General features: G+C 36.5%; 2 protein-coding genes across 7 annotated transcripts; both read right to left on the bottom strand.

The window, feature by feature from the left end:
• Positions 1 to 1,066: 1,066 nt before the first annotated feature.
• Positions 1,067 to 9,232, bottom strand: fcer1gl (Fc receptor, IgE, high affinity I, gamma polypeptide like). The gene is made up of 5 exons (XM_053652138.1): positions 9,073 to 9,232; positions 7,631 to 7,722; positions 5,900 to 5,920; positions 5,427 to 5,459; positions 1,067 to 2,184 (listed from the first exon to the last, which is right to left on the bottom strand). Exons 1-5 carry the CDS (start codon positions 9,122 to 9,124, stop codon positions 2,119 to 2,121), a joined length of 264 nt encoding a protein of 87 aa, XP_053508113.1. The 5' UTR covers positions 9,125 to 9,232; the 3' UTR covers positions 1,067 to 2,118.
• Positions 9,233 to 12,564: 3,332 nt separating this feature from the next.
• si:dkey-10o6.2 (uncharacterized protein LOC100124608 homolog) lies at positions 12,565 to 24,372 on the bottom strand. Of its 6 annotated transcripts, XM_053652131.1 has the most exons (18): positions 24,285 to 24,372; positions 22,611 to 22,717; positions 22,357 to 22,422; positions 21,621 to 21,666; positions 20,524 to 20,665; positions 19,111 to 19,385; positions 18,882 to 19,006; positions 18,733 to 18,799; positions 18,478 to 18,631; positions 18,064 to 18,139; positions 17,842 to 17,943; positions 15,842 to 16,117; positions 15,613 to 15,737; positions 15,464 to 15,530; positions 15,209 to 15,362; positions 14,418 to 14,563; positions 13,817 to 13,927; positions 12,565 to 13,714 (listed from the first exon to the last, which is right to left on the bottom strand). In XM_053652131.1, the coding sequence occupies exons 12-18, from the start codon at positions 15,995 to 15,997 to the stop codon at positions 13,535 to 13,537; spliced, it is 939 nt and encodes a 312-aa protein (XP_053508106.1). In that variant the 5' UTR covers positions 15,998 to 16,117; positions 17,842 to 17,943; positions 18,064 to 18,139; positions 18,478 to 18,631; positions 18,733 to 18,799; positions 18,882 to 19,006; positions 19,111 to 19,385; positions 20,524 to 20,665; positions 21,621 to 21,666; positions 22,357 to 22,422; positions 22,611 to 22,717; positions 24,285 to 24,372; the 3' UTR covers positions 12,565 to 13,534. The 6 variants fall into 6 exon arrangements, with proteins under 6 accessions (XP_053508106.1, XP_053508104.1, XP_053508105.1 ...); XM_053652129.1 differs by having other exon boundaries at positions 17,182 to 17,943; positions 20,524 to 21,666; XM_053652130.1 differs by lacking the exon at positions 20,524 to 20,665.
• Between the last annotated feature and the right edge of the window lie 1,219 nt (positions 24,373 to 25,591).

The following is a 25,591-nucleotide window of genomic DNA, read 5'->3' as shown; positions in this document are numbered from 1 at the left end:
AATTTCCTTAAATAATAATAATTATTATAATTATAATAATAATATTAGATTGAACTTTTCTTTTCTAAAAGAGTGTAGGTGTAGCCTATAAAAGTTAAACAAGGGGAAGATTTATATACCGTCATGCGTTTTCATATTTGTATGTTTGCTCATGTTTGTGTTGCCAATAGCTGATAGGGAGGTCTGCAGAGATATTTTTGCTCAAGGGAACCCGGACCAGCCAAACCAGTTTACATGCGAGCGCCTTTTTTCCAATGAATCACCAGCGGCGTTAAATGCCAATGCAAAGCAGAGCGGAAAAAAAACATTACAAAACAACCCCCCCCCCCCCCAAAAAAAATCTTCTCTTTTAGAGTTTTTATTATTCCCATTTATTAGAACGAGAAAAAGGTCCACACCGTGCGACAGTGCCATCTAGTGGCTGTAGACTTCGCCATAGGCATGCAAGGCCAAATGTGTCAAATAAATTTGCTCCAAGATCATGACCCCCTTTTTTATATACTAACTTGATCATAGGGGCTTTTTATCTGTAAAATAAATAAATACAAATAAAAGCAATCCACGGACCCCCTCAGTACAGAATTATTTGATTGAAATATTAACATGTTTGATTCATTATTTAAATTCTGGCTATTTATTGGAGCCACTGAGCTTGCTTGCTTATTTATTTATTTATTTATTTATTTATTTATTTATTTATTTTCTCCTGTACTTTCCACTGGCAGAACACCTTAGATCCAGTTTGATTATTTATAGACCTACTTGTTTTTCCTACTTATTAAAGTTTGGATTAAACCCATTTAATTCAAGAGACCAGTCAAAACCTGTTAATAACTAAATTATCTTAATAATAGGATAATTTATTCTTTAGGCTCATGATAATTTGTTCTTTAGGCTTAAATAATAACATTTATAATGGTGGGTTGTTATTTCTACCTTCTACCAGTGGGGGGGAAAAAAAAAAAACATCCCTCTTTGAAAACCGGGTCACAGCTATTATATAAAGTTGAATGCAAAAGTTTGCATACCACTGAGACAAAAAAAAAAACAATAAAAACAAACATGACGAAATCAAGAAGACATTTAATGTGTTAGGTTGGACAGAAGACATTCATAAATAACAAACATAAATGTGACACCCATTCAAAAAGTGATATAAATATTCTTTAGTGATGTGTACGCCCAGCCTTTGTTTTCATAACTGCTTTTATGCTTTTCTGATCCTCCAAGCCCTTATTCTTTCTGACACATCTGTTATACCTCTGCCAGATGTCATACACTGCCTTCTTCAAAGAGCAGTCTTCTTCTTGGGTGAGTCATGGCTTTAGTTTTTGACTTCTTTCTTATGTTTGTTTGCAAACTATTCATTCATTCATTCATTCATGGGGGATCCAGAGCCCATTTTCCTGCCCAGGAACATGAAAATGATAGGTGATCATTTCCAATCATTTGCCTGCCTGGGCAGGAAAGCCAATCCATCACAAGGCACCATGCTCACACACATTCACTCATTCACATCTAATGGCCAAGTACCACCATGCTGCCCTGTATTCAAATAATTTTTCTGTCAGTTGTTGTCTTTTTTGGGTGAAACATCCACATTTCGTTTTAAATTGTTGTAAATAGAACCACACAGTGAATAGACACTTTCTTTCCACCAATACTTTATTTGTCTTATCAATGATTTAATCTCATTTCAAAGGCTGCTTTCTGTACATTCATCACCTTTGGCCTTAAAGCAAAGTAATAATATTTAATAGCACTGTGTTTTGATTATAATTGACATAATTATATAATTATGTCTGCTAGATCATAATTATATAGTGATTAACCTATAATCAAATTATATAAAATATAAAATAAAAAAAGACATTTACATTCAGTCCTTAGTAAGTTATGCAATTTGGTAATTATGTAAAATGGTTAAAATAATAATAATAATAATAAAAATAATAAAAACAACAAATGGTGAAAAGCAAGCTGTATAACCAAATGTAAAAATAAAATGTGTTAGTAATCAAAACATAAAACAGATGTACATGAATTTAACAGAAAGGAAATGGTTAGTAGACAGGCAGAGTTGTTGTAAATCAGAAAACAGATTAAAATGTCAGACAATTATGCCAAAGGTTGCTTCTTCATATGGAGTGTCTCATAGGTGTCCTGATTCTTATGCTTCAAACCCTGGTTAATAATAATAAAAAAATATTACAAGAGATGTTACATACGCAGATAAATCCACAGTCAGGGGCACCACTAGAGTTTCTGGAGCCCCCTGGCTAAACTGTACACCAGGCCCCAAGCCCCCACCCCCCAATTTTATTTTCTTATTGCCATGTTACACCGGTCTAACATGTAACATTGTAAAAACAATCATTATCAATAAGCATTACAATTAGTGCATATTCAATAAGAGACTATAAAGAACTACATTTGAACAGTTTATTAAATTAACTGAAATTATGCATTTATAACTATATACAAATAACTATATATACAGTATATATACAGTATCTCACAAAAGTGAGTACACCCCTCACATTTTTCTAAATATTTGATTATATCTTTTCATGTGACAACACTGAAGAAATGACAGTTTGCTACAATGTAAAGTAGTGAGTGTACAGCTTGTGTAACAGTGTAAATTTGCTGTCCCCTCAAAATAACTCAACACACAGCCATTAATGTCTAAACCGCTGGCAACAAAAGTGAATACAACCCTAAGTGAAAATGTCCAAATTGGGCCCAATTAGCCATTTTCCCTCCCTGGTGACATGGGACTTGTTAGTGTTACAAGGTCACAGGTGTGAATGAGGAGCAGGTGTGTTAAATTTGGTGTCATCGCTCTCACACTCCCTCATACTGGTCACTGGAAGTTCAACATGGAACCTCATGGCAAAGAATTCACTGAGGATCTGAAAAAAAGAATTGTTGCTCTACATAAAGATGGCCTAGGCTATAAGAAGATTGCCAAAACCCTGACACTGAGCTGCAGCACGATGGCCAAGACCATACAGCGGTTTAACAGGACAGGTTTCACTCAGAACGGGCCTTGCCATGGTCGACCAAAGAAGTTGAGTGCACGTGCTCAGCGTCATATCCAGAGGTTGTGTTTGGGAAATAGATGTATGAGTGCTGCCAGCAGTGCTGCAGAAGTTGAAGGGGTGGGGGGTCAGCCTGTCAGTGCTCAGACCATATGCCGCACTCTGCATCAAATTGGTCTGCATGGCTGTCCTCCCAGAAGGAAGCCTCTTCTAAAGATGATGCACAAGAAAGCCCGCAAACAGTTTGCTGAAGACAAGCAGACTAAGGACATGGATTACTGGAACCATGTCCTGCAGTCTGATGAGACCAAAATAAACTTATCTGGTTCAGATGGTGTCAAGCATGTGTGGTGGCAACCAGGTGAGGAGTACAAAGACAAGTGTGCCTTGCTTACAGTCAAGCATGGTGGTGGGAGTGTCATGGTCTGGGGCTGCATGAGTGCTACCGGCACTTGGAGCTACAGTTCACTGAGGGAACCATGAATGCCAACATGTACTGTGACATACTGAAGCAGAGACTGGGCCGCAGGGCAGCATGATAATGACCCCAAACACACCTCCAAGACGACCACTGCCTTGCTAAAGAAGCTGAGGGTGAAGGTGATGGACTGGCCAAGCATGTCTCCAGATCTAAACCCTATTGAGCATCTGTGGGGCATCCTCAAAAGGAAGGTGGAGGAGCACAAGGTCTCTAACATCCACCAGCTCTTTGATGTCATCATGGAGGAGTGGAAGAGGACTCCAGTGGCAACCTGTGAATCTCTGGTGAACTCCATGCCCAAGAGGGTTAAGGCAGTGCTGGAAAATAATGGTGGCCACAAAAATATTGACACTTTGGGCCCAATTTGGACATTTTCACTTGGGGGTGTAGTCACTTTTGTTGCCAGCGGTTTATACATTAATGGCTGTGTGTTGAGTTATTTTGAGGGGACAGCAAATTTACACTGTTACACAAGCTGTACACTCACTACTTTACATTGTAGCAAAGTGTCATTTCTTCAGTGTTGTCACATGAAAAGATATAATCAAATATTTAGAAAAATGTGAGGGGTGTACTCACTTTTGTGAGATACTAACTATATATATATATATATATATATATATATATATATATATAGATAGATAGATAGATAGATAGATAGATAGATAGATAGATAGGTAGATAGATAGATAGATAGATATAATATATATACACACACAGTACAACTAATTAACACCATTGTTCTCTCTCTCTCTCTCTCTCTCTCTCATACACAGACACTATAGAAACTCTGTCTGGATGTCTTTATAAACTGTCGACTTGTAATTTCTTATTCCCCAAGAACCAATGAACAATGAACTTTATTATTATTATTATTATTATTATTATTATTATTATTATTATTATTATTAAATATTATTATTATTAATTGAGTGAATAATAAATTTCACACACCAGCAGCTCTAAAGAAATGTGGAAATTAGCTAAAGCAGGATCATTGAATCCGTGAGTTGAACTTGAGAATCGACTAGGTTCTATTCGTGAATGAATCATTCAGACTGGTTTTATCAATGGGATTCTCCAATTCATTGAACCGACTCAAACAAACGATTCACTCACGAATCGGAAATCAATACAACACTTCTCTCATAAACTCACTCGGGACAATTAAAGCAGATTTATATGATTACATTAAATTTCGATCGATTTCTCAAAGAAAGCTGTTGCAAGGCTTTGGAAAGCTTGAATATATACAACACTGGACTAGTTTTATTGTCGCTTGGTGCTTTTCCGTCCTTTTTAAAGCTCATGGCTCCATTACTATTGCTCGATTGCGTGGAAAAACATACAGTACATTTATGGAAATATTGTGTTCCGACTTCCAAGGATAAACATCGGGGTCTGTAACTGATAGAATTTCTATTTTATGTTAATTATAACAGCTTCATAAGGGCTAGCTTCAGAATCATGGCACAAAACAGGCAACATAAATCAACTTTTTTTTCTGGAAAAAAAAAATGGGTGACTAGCTGTCTTCACCATCTTGCTCTCTCCTCTTTTTCATGTCTTTATTCTTTTGGTATCCCGATTTTGTCTGCGCCATCTCTTGCCATCTACCTGATGCATGTAACGCTTTTCTGAACAATCCGCTAATGTCTTAAGGGGACACACATGTGCACTTGGCAAGTCTGAGGGCATTCATTATAGCGTACTTCTTAATAGATTATTGTGCAAAGAATCCATTTAAATCCCAAAATCATACAGGAAAGTATGGGGTTCTGCTGGGACACCTGTCTGACCAGGGCCCTTAGAATCACCCTAACCCCCCATCCCCATTTACGGCGCCCCTGTACACAGTCCACACTGGATGTCAGAATTCATATTTTTAGAAATGGTTGTACCTGGTAGATGCCATCTGGATTCTCTTCATTTTTCTGTAAGAGAAAGACAGTATTTGAGCATGAACTTAAGGATAAACATAGGGACGTTTCTGAGAACAAAGTGTCACAACAGTGTGTGATAATCTTTTCCATTGTATTGCACCATCCTTCCACACAGAACAGATAGTTCCGGTTTCTGCATCCTACCTACTGAGATATTGAATCCTGGGATAGGCTCAAATAAAACTGGAATTGAAAGTGCCTGCACTTTTTGAGACTTCAAATGTCTGATTCTTACATATGAGGCATCCACGGACACCAGGGAATTTGTGCAAGCAAGAAAGTATAAATAACACTGTCAGTGGTCAGTAATGTACCGGAAAGAGAAGTGCACAGGGGAAGTGAGGAGGGGAGAAGGGCCACACACACACACACACACACACACACCAATTATAGACATACTGTTAGACACCATACTCAAACCAAGTCCTTACCTCATTATTTCCAGAACGCATCTGCGAAGCATATTTGAGAAATGATCATTATTAATAATAATATCGGATTATAACTTTAATGATCAGTTAGAGTGTTTGTTCTATTAATTTATATAATTTCCTTTTGTTAATTTACTTGTTTTATTAATTTAGTAAATGCATTACAAATGATAAAAGTACAGTTGAGTACAAAAGTTTCTGAGCACTTACTTGAAATTCTGAAACCAAGAAGATATTTACTTATGATAATAACGCTGTTCAGTTATTATCACACGTAACACCACTTAAAAACGTGTATGTTATAAAGAATATAAAGATACGCTATAGAGAATACAAAGATTAAAAAAACAATAAAATTATATAAATGTAAATGTGACATAAATATGGACTTTTATTCTGTCTCCTGTTCTGCATTTTTACTTTTGGTTATTTCTCAGTATTTCTCAATGTTGGGGGGTTTTTTTTTGTTGTTTTTTTTTTTTTTTTTTTTTTTAACACCATTTATGATTTTATGTCCATGTTTACCATTTCAGAATTATGGCTTTGTTTGAGACTGTTTGTAATGGTCCCTAATCCTTTAATACTCACCTCCAGTTCTGTAAAAAGCTAATATTTTCTAATTTATTTTTTCTGATTGCATTGACTCATAAGTAAACCTATGTTCACCGTCATAGCATATAACGTCACAGACTCCTTAATGAGACACGTTCAAATAAATTAACTACTGCAAATAATATAAAACAACTGGCAGATTTTGAAGATGGAAACCCAATCGCATGAACATTCTGTTTTGAACATAAATTCTAAGAGATACGTGTTTAATTTTTCTTTTTTGCACTTTGCTTTAACACTGTTGCACTTGGTTGTAACACTTTAGCGTCATAGGTCTCACTGGCATCCGTGAAACAAAGCCAGTCTGCATTTTTAAAAATATTATTACAGTCCTGGAAATCATCACCTATCATTTTCAATGTTCTATTTATTACTGTCCTTATAGTCATCACACCGTTTTAACCAATCATTTAAATGGAACAATTTTAATCCAAACATCATTAAGTCAAAAACAAGTATATAAATAATATCAACTAATAATAGATCTGTTAAATTTGTGTTCTGTAAGTGGATAGTTCAGGAATTGAAATCTTTAATGCCCCAATAAATAGCCAAAATATTATTATGCACATTTAAATAATTAATAGTTGATAGTTAATAGTTGATTAGTTGGATTACGCTTATAAAAAAATCTGTTCTGAGGAGTCAGAATTTTCCCCCCTGGTTGATAAATGTTTGTGAACCATACGTTTTTTTTTTGTTGTGTTTTTTAAATCAACATATTGCAAATTTTGTGGTGACCCGCAATGGCGGAACGTTTAGAAGTAGCTTGTGATTGCTGTATTATATCACCAAATAGTTTTCTATAAGAACGTCAATGAACAGCATCATTTAGATGTTTTGCTCATAGATCCGTCCATGTTTAAGAGTATGTTAAATTACGTTTTAACATACCAGTGTGTTGATAAGTCGTTACTTTTCCTGTATAACGCTAAGTAAAACTGTAACATGAACTATAATGTAAATGATTTATAATAATAGGACGAACAGCCTGTCAAATGTGTCAAATGTTTTAGTAAAAAAGGTACAGAATGATAAAAATGATTTGAAGGCTGTTGTAAATGCTGTGTGAAAAATTGGATTTTGACTGCATGTATGTAGAAGTCATAAATGACCCACCCTCAGTCTGCAGTAGAGGATCGTCAGCACAATGCCATAGAGAATCAAAACCCCATCAAGGATATAACACAATCCACCCTCAGCAATGGCCTCTGGAAGAGTGCAAACACACACACACACAACCTTATGTAACTCAATGGTTCTCATACTTTTTCAGCATGAGGCCCCCCTTGTTTAGAGTGCATCCCTTTGTGCCCCCCTAGAGTCGTCAAATTTTCACAATTGCATTTTTTCATACTAGGCTCTTCTGCATTATCCATTTTAAATAATCTTAGGTTTTATCAGCGTGTGGCTAACAGTACTGCAGTATATCAACGGATGTCTCTATTTGGTGTGTGTCTTAGTGTGCTGTGTATAATTGATTTAATTGATTAATATTTCTCATGGTCATGTACATCATAGTTCAAAGGTTGACAATCCCGACTTAGATACCGGTAAAATAATATATTTTTTAAACGTTCTAGAATTTCTATGTGGCCCCCGTGGTGGCATCCTACGGCCCCCCAGGGGGCCGTGGACACCAGTTTGAGAACCACCAGTGTAACTATTTTTGTAGCTTATTTTCACTGACTTGTGCTTTACTGTAGGCAGAAAACTCAAACCCTGAACCTTCCCCAATAGTACCCAAAATAACATCTCTTTATATTAATCATCCAAATGTCCACACAATGTTAAAATTAACATTCATCATATGTATGCCATGAAAAACATGTACCCCCATCACCAAGCACATGCTTTGATTACTTTTCCATGGGATTTTCATGGAACTTTGTATCAAAACAGCGAAATATTCATATACTTCCAGTGAGACCACATCCAGAGCTGACCCTTAGCCCCTAACAACCAAAGAAACTCCTTCAGTTTTTCTTTGAAACACTTCCACATTTTCAGAATTATCAGTCTGCTATACTAATAGAAACATTTGATCACTTAAAAAAAAAGCATAAAAAATTATCAACATAGTATAATAATTAAGCATCCTATATAGCATGGGATATATACACTTCGGTATACATGTATAGATCTAAAGAAAAATCCAGGAAGTAACTGCAGTGTATTTCAAATAGAGAATGCGTATGTACTAAAAGTTAATCGTAGTACAGTAAGGTTTCCAGAGAAGCAGGACATTTTAGACTGTTCACAGCAAGTGTTTCTGAGGCTAAAAATTCTGTATATATTATATCTATATCTCTTTGGTATATAGCGGATGTTAATCATCGTATGACGTCATCAGCAGAACACATATCTCTATCTATAAACATCTATAAAATCTGTTCTTTGTATCATTACAAATACACTTTAATGATAACACATAAACTATAATAGCAAATTACCATCTGAAATTGAAATTGATTACAATTTAGAGATGAAATAGAGCTTCAACACGAGTCAATATCTAATCAAAAGCAATCAGGGAGTAAGAGAGGTCAATAGTGTCTCACCGGCAGCTCCAAAATTCAGGAGCAGGAGGATAAATATCCCTGATCCATACATTGTGGCAATTGAGTAGAGCCGAAGCCGAAACGATAGTCGATGAGATAGATGGTGTGTGTGTTAATTCTGCAAGAGCCAGTGTGAAAGCAGTCCCTGAAACAGGAAACTGTGGGTTGTGACAGAGTAGCCTTTCCGAGGTACTGCAAGGCAGAGGGCTGAAGAGGGCTGCCCACAATTTCACACCACAGTATCTCAGCCTCTTACTCTGTCAGTTTTCACATGCAAATTCATCGTTGATTTACATTACAGTGTTTGAATTTTCACAATGCCTGCATAACTAAAGCTGCTGAAATGAACCAGGAACCATCTAGGAAACACTTTGCAATTAGCATGTGAACCCATTCGTAGCCTTCTCAAAATATAACAGACAGAGACTGCAAAGTAATTCTGCAAGATTATACAATGCAATACAATGTAATTTATGGATTACTGACGCATATCTAGCCAGAAATAAAAATGAACAAATGTGCCTGTGAATGTTAGGCTAGGGCAGCTCACAGAGGAAGTAACGTTATGTTGTGTGTATGTGTTGGTGTGTGTGTGTGTATGTGTGTGGTGAGGATATGTGTGTGACTCAAAATACTATTTATATGAAGAATTGACAGCATTGGTCAGTATATTTTAAATTGTTAAACTTCTTTCTCTATAAGATTTATATCAATAGATACATTACAGTGAAAGCAATTATCTTCTCATTGTGCTTTATCTCACATAGGAAACTCCCCATTGTTGAATGAATTAGATTACATTTTATTTGCATAGATCTTTTAACAAAAGACATTGTCAAAGAGCAGTGGCAAGGGGGACATAAAGACTCCCTGAGACGACATGAGGAAGAAACCTTGAGAGAAACCAAATTCAAAGGGAACCCATCCTCTTCTTGGTAACACTGTAGAGCAATATTATAAATCATTTCTCTTCTACTACTGTATACTACAAACTCAAACATTATGAAGTGTGTTGAAAGGAAGTTCAGCACAATTCTGTTGAAAATAAGACTTGTGTGATAAGTGGTTATGATTACAGCAGCAGTTCCTAGGTACAAACCTACAGTATACAGTTGAGATTATTCACTGAAGCAAGGGAGAGGCTTGGACATAAATGGTTTTTAGGAAGTTCAAATCTTTAGAGTATCCATGTAGAACTGTCAACAACAGCAGAAAGTGAGTTAAAAGTGAAGAAGCTCCACTCAGACGTAGAGCGTCATGATGAAGCAGGAAGAGCCAGAGAGCAAGTATACAGTGTGTTACATACTGTATGTAACACATTGTATATATTGGGGTTTTGGAGTGAGGAGGAGGGTGTGGAACCTATAGTTTTTTTTTAGCAGTTAGATAGTTCTTGCTTGCTTTCAGTCTGAAAAGTATGTGATACACCTGAGAACAATATTTAGGCATTGCAACATATTTAAAATATAAAGCAAGCTTAGCTAGCTACTTCAGCAAGCAAGCTCGTAAGCAATACCCTATTTTAACTTACAAAATCCTGCCCTAACTTTCATTATTCTGTAAGGTATATAACAAGGGTGTAATGATTGAACGATTAGGATTGATGCATCAAGTTAAAAGACAATAATTGAAATTAATTGAGGCAACAACCAGAGAGTGATTTACGTTTAAAATTGATTATAAATCAAGTGTTATAGAAGAGACAGAAAAATGGTGTGTAAAAAATAATTCATATTTTTAAACTGATGTGTAAAATGGCTTGCAAGTTGATTTGCCTGCAACTCGGATACTTATGACAGTCCTTCTGTACATCATGATCATTCGTGAATTAACGGTAGGCCTACCCCAGAGTCTGAGCAAAATTGGTCACATATCGACCAGAAGCTAATAAATCACATTGTATCGTTTTGTAGCAGATTCAGTGGTATCATCAAAATCTAAATTGTATCATAGCGTGTGGAAGCCTGAGGTTTACACCCCTACTGCATTTAACATTTACATCTTTGAATTGGCTGCTTGTAAAACAAGGTGTAGAGTGTGTAGTGGAACCTGGAAATTTGAATAATGATGCACAGTGTAGTTTAATCTATGTCCTTGACCATTTTACAGATTTTTTCCCATACACAGACATAACCAGCCATCTTCCTAACTTGCTAGCAGAATAAAATCATGAAATTACATCAGTTTTATCATATAGACATTGAGTGGTTATAATTTGATTGAAGCAAGTACATATGGAACTTACTCATAAGTTAAATCTACCATGTTTGCGGTTACATTTATAAATAGCATCTACCATTTTAGCTGACATGAAAAGGAAATGGCATTGGTTTCAAAATCTGGTCCTGAAATCTACGCATCATATTCAAGTTGGCTTAATTCTCTCATGTAACAAAATTTATTTGAGGTAATAATTATTGTAATGGATTTTCCCTGAGGGAAAGTCAACAGAGACGATTAAAATAGTATTACAATATTAGAATATAACTCTTAAGTATATTTAAAGAGAACCTGGTTTAGTGATTTTTAAATAAATTGTATATATATATATATATATATATATATATATATATATATATATATATATATATATATATATATATATATATATACACAGTATCTCACAAAAGTGAGTACACCCCTCACAACAATTCTTTTTCAGATCCTCAGAGAGTTCTTTGCCATGAGGTGCCATGTTGAACTTCCAGTGACCAGTATGAGGGAGTGTGAGAGCGATGACACCAAATTTAACACACCTGCTCCCCATTCACACCTGAGACCTTGTAACACTAACAAGTCCCATGTCACCGGGGAGGGAAATGGCTAATTGGGCCCAATTTGGACATTTTCATTCAGGGGTGTACTCACTTTTGTTGCCAGTGGTTTAGACATTAATGGCTGTGTGTTGAGTTATTTTGAGGGGACAGCAAATTTACACTGTTACACAAGCTGTACACTCACTACTTTACATTGTAGCAAAGTGTCATTTCTTCAGTGTGGTCACATGAAAAGATATAATCAAATATTTACAAAAATGTGAGGGGTGTACTCACTTTTGTGAGATACTAACTATATATATATGTATATACATATACATATATAATATACAATGTAGGCTAAAATGCAGGGTGGCTTCCCTAAAAATTATTACAATTCCTGGCTATAAGAAAATCTAACATTTTTAATTAAGGCTAAACATTTAAAAAGTCTGACATATGGTGAAATGAAAGTATCTAATTGAAAGGAATTTAACAATTTGTAAAATTGTCCAGTACATGGACAGTAAACAAGACCAATAACAGCATCACAATAAATATTAGATAAACAGCAGGCTTTAGTACCACAACACTAAACCAATAGACGGCCATATAAATTTGTATACAGACATCCCGATAGTAAAGTTATAGCGCCCTCTGGTGAGTAACTTTCCATATAGGACTTTGTCGTGGAAAATCACCTTAGCCAAAATAAAAATCTCTCACAGTCCAGCGGTTTAAGATGCCAAAAATCTGAATTTTATTGAAGAATCACAAAAGCCAAGATGTCTGCAGATCATCTGATGAGCACAATCAATGTTCATGCTTTTATACAACACTAAAACAATGATTTCATTAGACAGGTTTTCCTATGTTTTCTTTTGATCACCTTTCTTTGATCACATTTCTGATGACTCGCCACAATTGTTTCTTTCTTTATATCTTATCTATAATGGTGGTGCAAGTTCAGTCAGTTTTTTTTTTTTGTTTTTTTTAAAGTTTTTATTTTACCAACTTACGTCATGGATTTTTACAATACATCTTAAGAAATCACTAACATCAAACTGGTAAAAAGATACAAACTTAAAAAGACAAACTCAGTATATTTAAAGACACAGAGTTAAAAAGACAGAGTACAAATTTAGTATCTTTAAAGACACAGGTTTAAAAAGAGAGTACAAACTTAGTATCTTTAAAGACACAGGTTTAAAAAGAGAATATAAATTTAGTATCTTTAAAGACACAGGTTTAAAAAGAGAGTACAAACTTAGTATCTTTAAAGACAGGTTTAAAAAGAGAATACAAATTTAGTATCTTTAAAGACAAAGATTTAAAAAGACAGAGTACAAACTCAGTATATTTAAAGATACAGACTTAAAAACTCAGTGTTTTTATGCAGGTGCAGAGGGTGATATTTCTAAGAAATAACAGCAATCAGAGAAGAAAAAGATACATTTGTTACTGAAGAATGGTCGCTCATTGATCTCACCAGCCAGTTATCAACTTTTGAGTTTAGCTTCTTGATTAACACATTCTCTCTTATGATCTCATATATTGGTTACACATGATTGGATCCTACTTTTGATTGCTTAACCTTAACATACTGATTTCTCTAATGATTTCTTTAATATGTACCATTTGCTTTAAACTGCAAAAACATGAAAATAAATGCAGCTGAGCATCAACTCACAAAGAGCAGCAAAGATCTATTTTCTGCCATAAGAGTCGCTGAATCTTGCCAGGAGATAATCCAAGGATCTCACTGGAGGATATTTGTCTGAGCCATCACAACATGTAATGATGGCATCATTGTCCGGATGCACGAAGAACACCAAAGACTGCCTTGTGCTTGAGTCACCCTCAGGAGGTGGTAGAACTCGATGGACCTGAAAAAGGTTTGTGTAACATTAAATACAAGATTAATAATGTATGTTTTGTATAAAACAAGATTATTATTGGCTTTACTTGGAATTAATGGACATATTTACAGCAGATACAAACACGTCACTGGTCCACCTCTGCATTAGATCTGCAATGTTGATCAGTACGGTTCCAGGAATGCTTGGGGCTGAGATAAATTCCCCTTTACGACTTAATACCTACAAGGAAAAATACAGCAAATGAAATATTTATTTACTTATTTCACTATGGAAGTATACAAGGGCATGAACTTACTGCATAGAACTGTTAAAACATAAGCAGCTTATTTAAAAAGGTGCAGTCTGTAATGTTTAAAAGTGTTTTCAGACCAATAATAACAAGAAAATTAAAAACAATAATAATAATAATAATGACAACAGGAAATGGTGCTTTAGGGTTCTGTTTTCTGGTCCTGGAATTAGCTCCACCCCCAGTCAGAACAGCTAATCATGTGGCCATGCATAGTTTTAACAGACTGGGCAGGGAAAAAATTATCATTTTCACTGCACGTGCATGTCACCTTGCTAGCAGCAAAGGGCTCCAAAATTTTCTAACTGCTCCTTTAATAAAATTGGTGAAAAATTGATACAGTATATATTATAGCTCTTGATCATTGTAACTCATTTGTCCAGCATTACATTTGCAAGTTTGCTGTGCAATCTTTTTTACCTGCAGGCCTCCCTCATGGCTCTGGAAGACTAGCGTGATGCTGCCATAGTCTGAGTGCTCACCACAGCGGAGCTGACCTTCTTTCACACTCCCAGCCTTCACCGGAGGGTAATAGAGAGTGCGCAGGGTGGTGTCATTCTTATCACCTTAACATCGACAGGAACATATGTCATTCAGTAGCTCAGGGTTTGGTAGTAAATCTTTGGTTTATGACAGAGAGTCACTCTGTCATTCAGTGGGTCAGGGCTGGGGTTAGCAAATCTTTCAGTCATGACCGAGATTCGCTCCTCTGTCATTGAGTGAGTTAGTGTTGAGTAATGAATCTTCAGTTGTTACTGATATTCATTACTGTTGTTCACTGGGACAGGGTTTAGTTAGCGAATCTTTCAGTAATGACCGACATTCATACCTCGGTCACATAGCGGGTCAGTGTGTGTCCTATATTGCCCTATTCCAAGTGAATTCCGACAGTTCAATGCAGGCAGTCGTAGTCTGTGTTTTTTCTAAACATACAAGCCTGTTATAAACCAACACAACAATTATTAGCTACTTTTACATTAAGGAAGTTGTTTGTTTTAACAGTCTTAGATTATGGCAAGATCAGGCTGAACATCTAGTCAGACTGGAGGTGCAAATGAATGAACACAAGTCACTGAAAAGACTCAAAGATTTCAAAACTAACAACTTATCCCACTGCTTTGCTGGAAATGTACTGCATAGCGCTGGTCATGTGAGTGTGTGTGTGTGTGTGTGTGTGTGTGTGTGTGTGTGTGTGTGTGTGTTCAGCTTACTTCCAATGTAGCTGTGTGCTTGGAGAAAAACCTCTGGATCCAGGCCTAGACTGAGAGCCATGATCCTGAGTACATCAAGAGTGAGATCCTTACAGCGATGGAAAAAGTTGACTTGGATGTCACGAAAGCCATCAAGACCATCAGAGGGCCATTTCTAAGCAAGGTGAAGACCACAACAATTAGAGTTTATTTGTTCATATTCTAAATTATACATTACTAGCTGTTGTGGTGGTGTTTAAAATAAGAGGCAATTACAATATCTTTGCTCAAAGATGTAATATTAAATGCCTCCTTCAAGTCACCTGGACTTTGAGGATTCAACCTGTGGAAAGTGAGAGGGAAATTTCAATTTAAATGATCCTAAATATTTCCAACCCAGGTGTCTTTATGTAGATGACAGCTACCTTTCTACCTCTGAGGGCACCCAGCCATGATTAACATTAATTGGGTAACTGCCCCTTGTGAAGGGTCTTTTCTGTTCTTCAGGAAGCAGGAAGAACTTCTTAGAAATATCCATGACCTGAGCCACCTAATAAAGGCAAGAGAGTTTCTGCAAACACTTACAATGAACTTGCACTGTAATGTACTGTAATCACACTGTAAACAAAACTGTTAAAATGGAAATACACATACCTCGTTCTGATCTATTTCAGTATTTTTGAGATACACAAACCCCACTTCAGTGAAGGCATTTCGAAATTCTTTGCATAACTCTTGCAGGTTCTTGTCAGTGATGTCGCCGCTACTACGTTTGTAGACCGCAAAGTCGACTACAGGTATAAATGCCATGATGTGGTATTTGGCCAAGTTTATACAGGTATAAACACCAGCACACAGTGGATCATCAAAAAAAAAATTCAAGCCAGGCCCCTTGACTTCAATCACCTTTAGTTATTCTGTGGAATATACCTGCAAGGGTTGACAAGAAAAATAAAGGAGGTTGGTTTCAAGAATGAACACTAAAGAACTGACCATAGTGCATGATCTTAAAAGTCCCAAGGGTGGGGCATATTTGCCTCCTCTAATTGCCTAATTCTAACTTGTCTTACTCACTCTAGCCTTTATTATTTTTTTGTATTACACTTCTCATTTTGACATTATTAGTATTCTATGTCCATGCAGCCTCTCCAAAATGTAGATGTTCAGAGAATAACAATGCTGTGAAGAAAATTAATTAATTCTACCAAACTTTGCTGCTTTGGACTGCTTTGCACTTTGGACCATTTTGAAGAGCTTATATCAGTGTTGCCAAGTTGACAGTTTTCCCATGGATTGTGTAACTTTTGACCTGCTATCTGGGTTGACTTTTGTCCTGGAGTTAGGGATGGTCTTTTGCATACATTATATAAACTCTTTTGCAATTATGTAAACTGAATTTGCAATGCCAACAGTAAAAGCATAGGCTCTTACACATACATGCATAGTTATTATTTGATTATACTGAATTACCAGGTGAAATAGTTTATCAGAAATAAGGAGTTGTAAGTCCAGTAGATTTATATGAATAAAAAAAGTGTGCAAAATAAATTCAGGACAATCAATATATTGAGCCTATTGTGGTTTTATTCTAAGCATGAAACAGTACACTATTTTACTGTATACATTAATTGTACATCATATATTTTATACATGTGTGTGTGTGTGTATATATATATATATTACACATACATACACCTAATTTATAATGTTATTGATAGATTTTTTTTTTTTTTGCTTTTGTGATTTTTGTACTTTTTAAATTACTTTTCATAACTTTTATGATTTTTTTTAATAACATGACTTTTATAAATCTATATAACAGACAGGTATGGAGCATGAATGATCAAAAATGTTTCTGAACACTATAACTACTTTGAACAAGAGAACTAGGCTGTAATAACGTGGACTATTATACATGTAAGGCATGTTGCATTCTAAAAACATTCGCATAAGAATGATGTAAATTGGGAAGAAGGGAAATAGTTTATTTTTACATTCAGGTCTGTGATCACCGGGATGTGCTGCTCCGGCTCTCAGCCTCTCACTGAACAGAGCAGACGCAGAGAGAGGTGAGAGTGCAGCGGGAAAGCAAGACCTCGCGCTTGCAGGACAGTACTGACGACATTTGGAAAGTTGTTAATGTTTGCCCAAAAAGTCGCTAAATTTGTCGTTAGGCGCTTTTTTTGAGAAAAAAAAGTCGCTAAAGGGGTCTGAAAAGTCACTAAGTTGGCAACACTGGTCTGCACCGACAGCTAGATAAAATGCGGGCTAAGCTCCGCCCCTTCCCAGCAAAAAGAAACTACAAAGGGGGAGAGAAATTGATATTATTTACTTCATTTACCAAATAAACCCATTGACTTCAGTAGGGTGGATGTCGAGTGCACAGAAACATTAAGTCGAGATCACGAGAAAACAACAAAAAGAACAAAATTAATAATGCATGGCCGCTTAGGGCTTCCATGCAATACTGCTCAAACTAAACAAAATCCGACATGCACTCCATAAACAACGAACAAATAATAAACACGTTAAAACACAAAGCTACGTGAGGATTAATATAAACAATAGGATAATGTACTACAGTATTACTTAGACATAACAGTGTAAATATCTCAAATTACTACACATAAGATCCACGTCCTATACTAACTCACCCTCCGGTCTCACACGCGCTTGCACTCTGTAAGTTTAGTAATGTAAAGTCCACTAGAGTTGTACACGGCTACTGAACTTTCTGAGAAAGTCCTGGCTGCAGCCTGCAGTAAGGGGCGGGGCCAGAGGAAAAAAACAAACAAACACGGTTGGCTCAAATGAACAGGAGCAATCTAAATAGAACAAAACAGTAGAACATCAAAACAACTGTGCGGTAATCATACTTAAATATACTTTCACTTCCCCTCCAGCCTGTTTATACAGTGAGCGAGCTACCAGTGTAGCCACTTCAGTCAGGGACTAGAAAAAGTTGAGAGAGAGAGAGAGAGAGAGAGAGAGAGAGAGAGAGAGATACTAAGCAATAGTAGTCTGTGTTTTTTCTAAACATACAAGCCTGTTATAAACCAACACAACAATTATTAGCTACTTTTACATTAAGGAAGCTGTTTGTTTTAACAGTCTTAGATTATGGCAAGATCAGGCTGAACATCTAGTCAGACTGGAGGTGCAAATGAATGAACTCAAGTCACTGAAAAGACTCAAAGATTTCAAAACTAACAACTTATCCCACTGCTTTGCTGGAAATGTACTGCATAGCGCTGGTCATGTGAGTGTGTGTGTGTGTGTGTTCGGCTTACTTCAAATGTAGCTGTGTGCTTGGAGAAAAATCTCTGGATCCAGGCCTAGACTGAGAGCCATGATCTTGAGTACATGGAGAGTGAGATCCTTACAGCGATGGAAAAAGTTGACTTGGATGTCATGAAAGCCATCAAGACCATCAGAGGGCCATTTCTAAGCAAGGTGAAGACCACAACAATTAGAGTTTAATTCTTCATATTCTAAATTACACATTACTAGCTGTTGTGGTGGTGTTTAAAATAAGAGGCAATTACAATATCTTTGCTCAAGGATGTAATATTAAATGCCTCCTTCAAGTCACCTGGACGTTGAGGATTCAACCTGTGGAAAGTGAGAGGGAAATTTCAGTTTAAATGATCCTAAATATTTCCAACCCAGGTGTCTTTATGTAGATGACAGCTACCTTTCTACCTCTGAGGGCACCCAGCCATGATTAACATTAATTGGGTAACTGCCCCTTGTGAAGGGTCTTTTCTGTTCTTCAGGAAGCAGGAAGAACTTCTTAGAAATATCTATGACCTGAGCCACCTAATAAAGACAAGAGAGTTTCTGCAAACACTTACAATGAACTTGCACTGTAATGTACTGTAATCACACTGTAAACAAAACTGTTAAAATGGAAATACACATACCTCGTTCTGATCTATTTCAGTATTTTTGAGATACACAAACCCCACTTCAGTGAAGGCATTTCAAAATTCTTTGCATAACTCTTGCAGGTTCTTGTCAGTGATGTCCCCATTACTACGTTTGTAGACATCAAAGTCAACCACAGGTATAAATGCCATGATGTGGTATTTGGCCAAGTTTATACAGGTATAAACACCAGCACACAGTGGATCATCAAAAAAAAATTCAAGCCAGGCCCCTTGACTCCAATCACCTTTAGTTATTCTGTGGAATATACCTGCAAGGGTTGACAAGAAAAATAAAGGAGGTTGGTTTCAAGAATGAACACTAAAGAACTGACCATAGTGCATGATCTTAAAAGTCCCAAGGGTGGGGCACATTTTCCTCCTCTAATTGCCTAATTCTAATTATATGCCTAATTCTAATTCTTACTCACTCTAGCCGTTTTTTTTTTTTTTTTTTGTATTACACTTCTCATTTTGACATTATAAGTATTTTATGTCCATGCAGCCCCTCCAAAATGTAGATGTTCACAGAATAACAATGCTGTGAAAAAAATTAATTAATTCTACCAAACTTTGCTGCACTTTGGACCATTTTGAAGAGCTTATATATTATTTGATTCCACTGAATTACCAGGTGAAATAGTTTGTCATCAGAAATAAGAAGTTGTAAGTCGATTTATAGTTGGAGCAGCTGTGACTCAGGTGGTCGAGTGGGTCGTCCACTAATCATAGGGGTGGCGGTTAGATTCCCGGCCCACATGACTCCACATACCGATGTGTCCTTGGGCAAGACACTGAACCCCATGGCAAGTTAGCAGCTTGCATGGCAGCTCTGCTACCACTGGTGTGTGAGTGTGTATGTGAATGGGTAATTGAGACACCGTGTAAAGTGATTTGGATAAAGGTGCTATATAAGTGCAGACCATTTACCATTTATATGAACAAAAAAGTGTGCAAAATAAATTCAGTACAATCAATATATTGAGCCTATTATGGTTTTATTCTAAAGATGAAACAGAAGACTATTTTGCTGTATACATTAATTGTGTGTGTGTATATATATATATATATATATATATATATATATATATATACACACACACACACACACACACACACACACACAATATTTACATACGTACACTTAATTTTTTTTGTTTTTGTACTTTTTAAATTACTTTTCATAACTTTTATAATTTTTTAAAATAACTTGTGACTTTTATAAATCTATATAACAGACAGGTATGGAACATGAACGATCAAAAATGTTTCTGAACACTATAACTACTTTGAACAAGAGAACTAGGCTGTAATAACGTGGACTATTATACATGTAAGGCATGTTGCATTCTAAAAACATTCGCATAAGAATGATGTAAATTGGGAAGAAGGGAAATAGTTTATTTTTACATTCAGGTCTGTGATCACCGGGATGTGCTGCTCCGGCTCTCAGCCTCTCACTGAACAGAGCAGACGCAGAGAGAGGTGAGAGTGCAGCGGGAAAGCAAGGCCTCGCGCTTGCAGGTCAGTACTGACGACATTTGGAAAGTCCCTAAATTTGTAAAATAAAAATAAAAAATAATAAAGTCGCTATAGGGTCTGAAAAGTCGCTAAGTTGGCAACACTGGTCTGCACTGACAGCTAGATAAAATGCGGGCTAAGCTCCGCCCCTTCCCAGCAAAAAGAAACTACAGAGGGAGAAAGAACAAAAAAACGAAAAAACAATTTGCGTCACTCTTCTGATCTCTCCGCCCCGCCCCGTGTTGAGAGCCACTAATTTATACACTTGTTTACAACCGCCATTTTGAAGTCACGTGAAAGCTGATATATTTTATGTCGTAGTATAAAACGTGAACATAATCTTGAGCTTGTGTTAACCACATACCTTATTTCAGTCATTTAACCAAAAAAAAAAACACCCCATTGACTTCAGTAGGATGGATGTCGAGACGACATTTGGAAAGTTGTTAATGTTTGCCCAAAAAGTCGCTAAATTTGTCGTTAGGCGCTTTTTTTGAGAAAAAAAAAGTCGCTAAAGGGGTCTGAAAAGTCACTAAGTTGGCAACACTGGTCTGCACTGACAGCTAGATAAAATGCGGGCTAAGCTCCGCCCCTTCCCAGCAAAAAGAAACTACAAAGGGGGAGAGAAATTGATATTATTTACTTCATTTACCAAATAAACCCATTGACTTCAGTAGGATGGATGTCGAGTGCACAGAAACATTAAGTCGAGATCACGAGAAAACAACAAAAGGAACAACATTAATAATGCATGGTCGCTTAGGGCTTCAGTACAATACTGCTCAAACTAATCAAAATCCGACATGCACTCCATAAACAACAAAGCAAAAAAAAAAAACAACGAACAAACAATAAACACGTTAAAACACAAAGCTACGTGAGGATTAATATAAACAATAGGATAATGTACTACAGTGTTACTTAAACATAACAGTGTAAATATCTCAAATTACTACACATAAGATTCACGTCCTATACTAACTCACCCTCCGGATTCATACGCGCGCCCTCTCTCTGCAGAACGGGGCGGGCCTGAGAGAGAGAGAGAGAGAGAGAGATGTGAAGTTCAAAACGCTTGATCACGTAATTCACTTAGACTTCAGATAGTTATTTGAATCCGTAGAGAATTGCAATTTTCAGTAATTAGTAGCCAATAAATGCATTGATTTAAAATATTGATATAACACGATGACGTGTATGTAGTATGTATATATAGTTACATCAATGTTGTATAATAAAATCCACTAATATTTGAGGATTAGTGTGGTCAGTTAGTCTTACCTGCCTTGTCGACATACCATGGTTAAAAACTGTGTCGCTGTTGTTTTAAATTAATATTTTTTTATGTTCTTAAACTCGTAAGTTAGTCAAAGGGCAATCACTAACGTCATCTTTATGACTTTCAGATAGGACAAGAGACAGGAGACTATCAGTGACTGTCAACTCATGGCGCAGTGGGTTAATGGACTAGCAGCAGCATGATCAGTGTGCTGTCTTAGAGAATCCACTGCAAATAAGTGAAATGTAAAACTAAATTAACTGAAATTAAATTAATCGTTGTTTACAATTCTTATGTACCCCTGCACTTATTTAAATATACATTAATAAGTAATATATTCAACTTAAACACATATTCATACACAATCATATACATTTTATGAGGCAGAAACGTTTGTCAGGACCAAAAAGGCCAAGACTAGGCTGAGACCAGATGTTACTTACACCATCTTTGTGCATCGTCCTCTGGTCAAAAAGAGGAGGCCCCTGCACCACGATGCATCCCTGGACCTACAAACATGGAGCACGTTGCTGCTGATCACAGCTATAGTGTTACAGGTGACACTGTTTCATATGTATGTAGTCTTACTAATTGTAGTAATATCTACAATATCTAATTGTAGTAATATCTTACTAATTCACACATTTGAATGACCATGTAATACGAAGCAATGTGACAACATGAAATAAAAAATTACCTTATCTGGCCATGGGCACTGTTTTGAATCAGGACAGCTGTCCGTTGCTGCTATGTTGATGCCGTACACAACAGCGCTTCACCTTTGCTGAGAGTAGGCTAAGGTACCTATATAATTAGACTGAATTTGTTAATAATCTTGGGATAAATGTATCCTCAAAAGAATATGCAAAACTCATTCGTTGTATTTCCCAGAAACTACTTCACGTTGTTAAAAATTTAAATATGTTTAATCCTGTAATTGGTTCTATACCAGATCTCACTGTTGGGGGCCCTTCCATCAGGGATAAAAATGTAATAACCTTTATATTCGAAAAATCTTAACCAAAGAAAAAAGCATTTCACCTAAAGCAATGGTGAAGTGGAAACAGAATGAACCTTCCTTTTCTTTTCAGAATCTGTGGTCAGATATAAATAAATATATAATTCCTAATAAAGTCAAAGTAACTCACTTTAAAATAATAATAGATATCATCCACGTAATTATTTTATTAGTAAGTTTAAAGAAGGGTTTTCGCCATTATGCCATTATGTTTTTGTAAAATTAGAATCAGAAACAATCTTACATTTATTTTTCAGTTGTTATTATACCAAACTATTCTGGTCCCAAATTTCTTTATTTCTTTTTGAGTGGTTTAACAAGTTTGTCACCATAACTGATATAATGGTTTTGTTTATGGAGTGTGATACTGGTTTATTGGAAATGAACAATATAATTAAAATTCTTATTTTATTTGGGAAACAGCATATTGAAAAGGATACGAGGATATGAGATCAATCATACATCAAGTATCCTTTTCAACAGCCGAGATGTCTTAACAGCTTTATGATTGTTCTGTATTGACATTAGAGAGTCGTAAAATATCTTACCATTTGGTACAGTTAACATATACTTTGCTTTATGTATATGCTGTTTCCCCAAATAAAATAAGGATTTTAATTATATTGTTCATTTCCAATAAACCAGTATCACACTCTATAAACGAAACCATGTCATCATACAATGACATTGTATTCCCCTACTGTTATTTCATTACTAAAAAAATAAATATATAATAATAAAATAAAATAAAAAGTATTCCGTTAAAAAGTACTCCGCAAGCTGGATAGTGTGTGTGTGTGTGTAGTATAACTACAATCCCGGACATACTACATCCGCCATGTTAGCATTGTCATGTGACCTTCGACGTCATCATAAACACAAAAATCTTAACGGGACCAACAGATTAAAGCAACTGCACTAACGGCACAATGCACATCAGGAAAGTTAACTGAATTAGCCGTTTAATGTGGGGAGTGTTAACAGGCTGAGGTAAATTCGTTGCTGGTAGCTTAGTGTATCTGTCACCCACTAACTATATCCATCCATCCATCTTCTCAAGCTTACTCCTTCTTCAGGGTCGCGGGGGAACCTGGAGCCTATCCCAGGGAGCATCGGGCACAAGGCGGGGTACATCCTGGACAGGGTGCCAGTCCATCACAGGGCACACTCACATACACACTCACACACCCATTCATATACTACGGACACTTTAGACACGCCAATCAGCCTACCATGCATGTCTTTGGACTGGGGGAGGAAACCGGAGTAACCGGAGGAAACCCCCACAGCATGGGGAGAACATTCAAACCCCCCCCCCCACCCCCCCCACTATATATATTTATGTTAAATCACCTGTAATTGTCCGGGATTTGCTGCCTGACGGTTATCTATCTCTCTTCACCCGTCAACACAACAGCCATGAGTCGCAGGCGAGTGACGTCAACTCCTCTCTTCGATTGATTGGCTAGAGGAGGAGCTGTAGTGGACCAATGGTGACGCTAAAGCCCGTCCTCATTTACATGAAACTCGAACTGCAACATTTGGAAAAGCGGAGAATATGGAAACAAGCGCGAAGGGAAAAACAGCGCAAACGTTCATAAAAAGAAAACATGAGCAGAAAATGTCAGAGAGCACAAAAAACACAGTAATATAACCAAGGAAAACGATTTTGTGTGCGATTCAGAAAACCTTGAATTCATGTTTCAGTTTTGTGCAATATAATTTTGCATGTGTTTTTAAATTCACGCTTTTTTTTCGATCCGTGACCAATACTTTCGACAGAAAATTAATTTTCCATACATTTCCAGTTGACTGGAACCTCTTAATTATTGCCTGATGGTGGAAATGGGCATTTTCAATGCTTGTGCTATTTACTGATGGCCGCTTTCACAATGCTGCTTCAGGAAGCTTTGAAACCTTTATGAATCTTTTGTTTCGGATCGGTGGTTCGGAGCAAGTATCAAACTGCCCAAGTCACGTGATTTCACCAAACGAAGTTTCATTAGTCATACTGTTTGAAACATTTAGAAATTTTGGTGGTTGGATGCTAGGGGGTGTTGATTTCCACGTGAACCAATGAACCAGTGTTTAAAGTGCACGTATTATGGTTTTTCAATTATTACTTTTCATGTAGTGTGTTATAGAGCTGTTTGTGAATGTAAAAAGTTTGCAAAATGAGTGGTTAGTAATTCCAGACTTACTTCCTGTACAAACCTACGTAGGTTTGTAATAAAAAGCCCAGCCTCTGGTCTTTATCAGCTGCTCGCAAACAGACGGAGCTGAAACTCGTTATGGTAGTGGGCGTTTCCTTTTTGAAACACGCTGACAGCAGTAGACCAATCACAACATCACAAAAATTGGTCACATATCGACCAGAAGCTAATAAATCACATTGTATCGTTTCATAGCAGATTCAGTGGTATCATCAAACATTTGATTAAGAATCTAAATTGTATCATAGCATGTGGAAGCCTGAGGTTTACACCCTTACTGCATTTAACATTTACATCTTTCAGTTGGCTGCTTGCAAAACAAGGTGTAGAGTGTGTAGTGGAACCTGGAAATTTGAATAATGATGCACAGTGTAGTTTAATCTATGTCCTTGACCATTTGTACAGATTTGATTTCCTACACAGACATAACCAGCCATCTTCCTAACT

The sequence above is a fragment of the Ictalurus furcatus genome, chromosome 20 (genome assembly GCF_023375685.1).
Source record: "Ictalurus furcatus strain D&B chromosome 20, Billie_1.0, whole genome shotgun sequence".
NCBI lineage: Eukaryota > Metazoa > Chordata > Actinopteri > Siluriformes > Ictaluridae > Ictalurus > Ictalurus furcatus.
The sequence above is the reverse complement of the archived record's forward strand: the minus strand, read 5'-3'. Positions and strand labels throughout refer to the sequence as shown.

What these genes read in the sequence shown, in the direction of transcription:
- fcer1gl (XM_053652138.1), bottom strand. Translation starts at nt 9,124, where the DNA reads ATGTATGGATCAGGGATATTTATCCTCCTGCTCCTGAATTTTGGAGCT. An exon ending in CCTGAATTTTGGAGCTGCCG is followed by an intron (nt 7,723 to 9,072) that starts GTGAGACACTAT and finishes GCACTCTTCCAG; the next exon opens with AGGCCATTGCTGAGGGTGGA. An exon ending in ATCCAGATGGCATCTACCAG is followed by an intron (nt 2,185 to 5,426) that starts GTACAACCATTT and finishes ATTATTAACCAG; the next exon opens with GGTTTGAAGCATAAGAATCA.
- si:dkey-10o6.2 (XM_053652129.1), bottom strand. Translation starts at nt 15,997, where the DNA reads ATGGCATTTATACCTGTAGTCGACTTTGCGGTCTACAAACGTAGTAGC. An exon ending in CTGAAATAGATCAGAACGAG is followed by an intron (nt 15,738 to 15,841) that starts GTATGTGTATTT and finishes TGCCTTTATTAG; the next exon opens with GTGGCTCAGGTCATGGATAT. An exon ending in AGCACACAGCTACATTGGAA is followed by an intron (nt 14,564 to 15,208) that starts GTAAGCTGAACA and finishes GTCGATGTTAAG; the next exon opens with GTGATAAGAATGACACCACC.